This window comes from Branchiostoma belcheri, unplaced genomic scaffold, assembly GCF_001625305.1.
Source record: "Branchiostoma belcheri isolate BF01 breed outbred unplaced genomic scaffold, Haploidv18h27 scaffold73, whole genome shotgun sequence".
NCBI classification, from domain to species: domain Eukaryota; kingdom Metazoa; phylum Chordata; class Leptocardii; order Amphioxiformes; family Branchiostomatidae; genus Branchiostoma; species Branchiostoma belcheri.
In genome coordinates this window covers 1,306,631-1,312,330 of record NW_017804387.1, presented here as the reverse complement: position 1 = coordinate 1,312,330, position 5,700 = coordinate 1,306,631, and the positions used below count along the sequence as shown (strand labels likewise).

The 5,700-nt window shown below is 44.5% G+C and overlaps 1 protein-coding gene across 1 annotated transcript; it reads right to left on the bottom strand.

Moving 5' to 3' along the window:
* Positions 1-239: 239 nt before the first annotated feature.
* LOC109485195 (short-chain collagen C4-like) lies at positions 240-5,491 on the bottom strand. The gene is made up of 6 exons (XM_019788645.1): positions 5,141-5,491; positions 3,725-3,803; positions 3,436-3,545; positions 3,167-3,223; positions 1,310-1,376; positions 240-1,146 (listed from the first exon to the last, which is right to left on the bottom strand). The coding sequence occupies exons 1-6, from the start codon at positions 5,381-5,383 to the stop codon at positions 665-667; spliced, it is 1,038 nt and encodes a 345-aa protein (XP_019644204.1). The 5' UTR covers positions 5,384-5,491; the 3' UTR covers positions 240-664.
* Between the last annotated feature and the right edge of the window lie 209 nt (positions 5,492-5,700).

The following is a 5,700-nucleotide window of genomic DNA, read 5'->3' as shown; positions in this document are numbered from 1 at the left end:
ACGACGACGACGACGACACGACGACGACACACACACACACACACACACACACACACACACCACACACACACACACACACACACACACACACACACACACACACACACAGCTTGTGTGTTACGCCGAAGGGCGGTTATGCCGGCTATAAGATACGGATGCAAACACACAAAAAATGGTAACCTTTTCAAAATTTACCAATACATGCCTTAGATACTACATGTAGACAATGAGAAACGTTCGATCATAATTCACACACCTGGCTAGTTGTTTATTGAGAAAACCAAAACAACACACAGTTGAAATTGGCCATGCCCAACGGAACTGAACATGTCACAAGATACAACTAGATACCAACATCTGAAGGCGGTTAACTTTTACAAGTGGTCACGCTTTATCTCAACTTGAAGCCATGTCAAATCTATCAAAACAACAAACTATTATGATATACAGGATTGAAACTTCATTATACTTAACGTATAAGGCAAGTGTAGTCAAATCATAAGAAATCACAAAAACGTTCTAAGCCTTTTGATATCTGCATTATTTCAAAGAATATTACATTGTGGTTACAATACAATGGAAATTGAATTACACACGCTTGTGTGCTTGTAGCCAAACCATAAAAGTAGAAACGTGATAACAGAATGGATGTGTCACTAATGGTCTACTTGGTGCAGACGACACAGGTGAGTTCCCTTCCGTCCACGTAGCGGGGACACGGCAGGGACCCACAGCGGGCTTCCACGGGGTAGAACAACGCTCCGTTATGGTTGGCCTGTCCGCCAGGTAGGGCCTCGGGCTGTTCATCCACACAGACGTACTCTTTAGACCCGGGGTGGTTGTACCATTCAGCCATGAGGTAGCCATGGTACTCGCGGGTCCAGCCGCTATAACAGGTGTTACGGGCGGGGATCATTAACTTACTGCCGCGGGTTGGGACGTAGCAGACCGCACACGGGACGTTGTTATCGTGAAGGGAGGTGGAGCCGAACGGGACGTTTGTGTTCAACTCGTACTCAGCGCCGTACATGTAAGCCTTGTGCCCTTGGACTCCATCTTGGTACCGTCCCCACTGTGGGTCGGTCGGCAGACACTGGTAGTTGGTCCCTCCGCCTGGCTGAGTGTAATGTGTGCCTCCTGCCACACCTGAAATCATACAAGGTCTTCAAGTTCGAAGAGTTCAGACAAAACATAGTCAAAACATTTATCAAATTGTCAAATTTGTTATGGAATAACGCACTGGCACCACAAGAAAGCCAAGAAAATGTAGCACCACGCAAGTCGTCTGTCTTCAACAAAGACATCTTACCCGAGTACACCAGCTCTGCTCCGCCGTTATCAGCGCAAGTCTTCCTCCCCCATCCGGATCGTACACACTTCCTCCTGATCAAAAAGAAGACGTACATAAGGCCAGAGCAAGTCAATTTTATGGATGACATCCTCCGCAGACTCCAAATCTAATGCGAGCGGGCGAATAAAAACAAGGCGGGCCGAAAAAAACAAGGTTCCAACATTTTAACATTTTGACTTAATCATTGTAGAAATGCTTTTGATTCAGTTGAATCATCACATAAACACAGCCAACATCACATCACTGCATCAAATTATGAAACAAAATTAAAACATTAAATCAGAGCCTTTTCTTGTCTCCTCTCTTCATAGTTATCTGCCACTCACCTTCCGTCGTGGCAACAGACATATTTGCCCATTTTCGGCATGGTGACCACTGTCAGAAGGCAACAAAATTTCTTTTTTTTCCCCAAAATCATGCGAAAATTAATGCGCGCGCTGATGTCATCCATAAAAATTACTTGCTGTGGCCTAACAGGAAAAATCAAATACTATATCTACATCAACGTGGATCGTAGCCAGGCAGATCGGTTGATTAAATTTTTTTTAAAATCATTTTATATAAAAAGATACAGAGATTGAACCATCCATGTAATAATACAATAATAATGGAAAATGATACAGAACATAGAAATAATAATAATCAGTTTTCTGTCTGTAGAGACATTTGATTATAATCATAATGATATCAACTCATTTCAAACATAGAAATAACCAAATTAATATTAACTTATCTGTAGAGACATTTGATTATACACCTAACAATATCAACTCATTTCAAACATAGAAATAATAATGATCAAATAAATATTAACGTATTTATAGAAACATTTGATTGTATGTGGAATATTCTACATTATGAATGAATTTGATATAGCAAAGAAAGTTTAAAGAACTAGTTTTTCTACATCTAAATATATACATTTTGGCATCTAGGGTTATAAGATTTTCAATCGGTGCGGGGTGTCCAAAGTGTAAATTTCCAAAAATAACATTGAATCCATTTAAAAACAACTCTTTAGTTGTTTTACAATGATACCAAATTTTAATTTGGTTCCAAAAAGAGATAACGTTTGGACATTCTCAGAAGACATGCAGGTATGTTTCTTCCTCTTCATGGCAGAACGAGCACAAAGGGGTGTCTACATGTATGCATTTCCAATTGCAAATATATAGTAGTTTGTTTGTAGGTAGAAATTTATGCACAATTTTATATTGGAAAAATCTAGTGGAAGAATCTATATAGTACAATGTATTATAGATGTGTAAACCTGTTTCCAGGGAATAGGGGTGTCAAAGAGGCACAGCCACTTTAGTTGTACACAATATTGTGAGAAATATCAATCAAATTATGATGCAACAAGAAAAATTGTACACATCCTTATTAATCTTAACCTGTTCTAATCATAACCAAGAGCTGTTTCGCTGCATTGGTTTACAGACAAAATCTGGCACATTACCACATAAAATAGCCTATACCAGGTTTGAGGAGGCGACTGGAAAGAGTAGAAATCGGCCAAATAGAGAAATAAGCATGCCAAGGGAGTTTGTCCGTTGAGAGAACAGTTGGTGCGGCGAACTGTTCTCTCAACGGACAAACTCCCTTGGCATGCTTATCTCTCTATTTGGCCGATTTCTACTCTTTCCAGTCGCCTCCCCAAGCCTGGTAGAGGCTAACATAAAATAGATTTCCATTCTTGAGGAATGGCAGAAATCAACTGCCGTATATCCGAAACAATCAAACAATGGTTGATTAAAATGTTAAAGTACTCTACGTATTTATTTGATTGAGAAGGATGAAAAAGTTTTTACCTGCGCCTGGCGCCCCGTCTCTTCCCGGCGGTCCTGTGTCTCCTCTGTCCCCGGCTGGACCCTGCCATGCCTACACGGAAAACCATGTCAGGATATAACAAAACAGGATGATGAGTGATATACATGTTTATTCCCTGCCATGGTGATCAATCTTGTCAGTATCTTACAGGTTTAAAAACTTTTTTTTGCTATTACCATATTCCTGTTAATATGGTAACATCTAACGTTAATATGGTGTACATCTTCAACTTGAAACCAGGATAAGTTTCGTACCCGTAAGCCGACCGGTCCGGTCGGTCCGGCCGGGCCTTGGACTCCGTCCCGTCCGTCCCGCCCGGCTACCCCGTCCCTTCCCGCGGGACCAGGGGGTCCCTGCTGGCAAACTGCAAGTACAACCAAGGTTGTGAGTTGAGCCCGAGAATATCTTGATGAACATGAAAATTAACATTTTTACCAGTTGTTATGTTTTATTATTGTAAATTTATTTAAGAGTTTACCAACCACACACATGAGCAGATGGCGCAGAGTATTTGTACTAAAGCTAAGATATCCCGAAACTCACGTCCACCCAGCACCGATCCGTCTCTCTTCACTCGCACGGAACCATGGTCTCCGTCGTCTGGCGTCATCAAACCGTCATTCTGTTTAACACGGCAAAAGACAGCAATGTACAGTCACTCATTAAATTGCCAGGCGATATAGTTAAGTGTTAGACTAGGGACAAATAAAAGCACGCGTGTGTTACACAATGCAAAGAGCGGGCAAGTTACATACAATTGAATGGGGTTAGACAAGGAAACTAGATTAACTATCTTACACAAAGCTAGACAAAACAACTCAGCGTTCGTCCGCACCGCGCAAATCGCGGCACGTAAACCCGAGTACTAGTTCCTACGAGACACTAGCATTCCACAAGGATTTCTATAGGTATTCGTATTTCCCAAGGACTGTAAGAGACTGGACCGAGCTTCCGCAGGCCTTACCAGAAATACCAGAGGCCGACAAGTTTAAGGAAGCTGTTCTTCTACACCTGAGGTGTATTTAGAGCGCTGCGCACTCCCCCCTGCGTTTTTGACCCCAACCGAGGGGTGTTACACAGTACATTATCAAGATCAAGATCAAGTAAAATAACAGTCACGGTTAAAGTGTATTACGTATATACGCCCCCATTCCACTAGGACAGCGCTCTCACTGCGCGCTCTCACTGCGCGCGCTTTCTCTCTGTGACCTGAAATTAGCAGGAGCGCGGAGAGAGCGCGGAGAGATCGGCAAGGTCGCCATGGGAGCGCGCCGAGAGCGCCATGAGCGCCGTCACCTCGGCGACTGTTTTGAACCAGCTCATACCGTCGCCGTGAGAGTGGTCCAACAGTGAGCACAGAGTTAAGTTTACAAATGCCGATATACACAGGTAATGCTTTGCCGGGTAGTCCCCGGGCTGTTTTTGGCACTTTTGGGCGTGACCCATACGTGGCCCCGCGGGACACCCTGTGGCTACCGGGCTATTTTTGGGCCCGTCCGGGACCCGAGAAGAATTTAATTCTGACTTAAATTCTACCCGGGCCCCGCTGACAAAAAGACGCCGTGACACCGTGAGAACACCGAGAGGTACTAATCTGGTTGCCGGCAGTCCACCGGACACATTTGATACTTCACAGACCAGATGAACAGAATAAAGGTGTGTACTTCGTAAACCCGGGTAAAATGTGTGACATCACAGATTAAATGATCACAACAAAAGCGTTACGTATAGGTCAGTACAAGACATCTTCAGAGAATCTGTCGGGTACCTGCCGGGTGCCTGCCGGAGACCGACCAAAGAGGGTGACAAAATTTTTACCAAAATGCTACTGAAGGAAACCTTTAATTGTGACCACGACAGCCGATGCCCGCCCGACTCCTGAGCCCTACCGGGGCCGGCCGGGGCTAAATCCCCGACGGGCATCGGCGCAATTGGGACCGAAGCTTAAAGCGTACTCGCCTGAGACAGATCATCGGCCACCTCCCCGCCGGCAAAGCCATGGAGGTTCTCCAGAACAGCCAGACGTTCTTTAGCAGCGGTGAGCTCCTGCTGCATGTTGTGCACCACCACCACCCCCGTCAGCACGCTGATCCCGCACACCAGGGCGGCCAGGACGCCGACCAGCGGCCCGACCAACACGGGGAGACGGTCCCGGCGGGTCGGTCCACCGGACAGGAACGGACTCTGCTTCTCCGCAGTCATGTTGTCGCACTTTTTAGGCTTTGTCTACGACCGTTGAACGTTTACCAAGTCGCTCTGAGTTCCGAATGCTCGCAGTTGTAGACGCACAAGGAACTAAACTTTCGAGAAAAACAGTATAAACCAATTATGAAACTTTTATGCTAAGCACTTACCAAGTTTATTTTAGGACTTCTTACGTTATCATGCTTGTTTCTCATTGGTTCAGTGTTTCTACTTCCTGTAAGTTGATATGGCATGTTTACAGGCTTTACCCAACCGTTGTACAAAAGTTCCTAGAAGAAAACGTCGCTGGGAAAAATGCTTTGACCGAATGCAAA

What these genes read in the sequence shown, in the direction of transcription:
- LOC109485195 (XM_019788645.1), bottom strand. Translation starts at nt 5,383, where the DNA reads ATGACTGCGGAGAAGCAGAGTCCGTTCCTGTCCGGTGGACCGACCCGC. An exon ending in TGGCCGATGATCTGTCTCAG is followed by an intron (nt 3,804 to 5,140) that starts GCGAGTACGCTT and finishes CGTGTTAAACAG; the next exon opens with AATGACGGTTTGATGACGCC. An exon ending in CGGATCGGTGCTGGGTGGAC is followed by an intron (nt 3,546 to 3,724) that starts GTGAGTTTCGGG and finishes TTGTACTTGCAG; the next exon opens with TTTGCCAGCAGGGACCCCCT.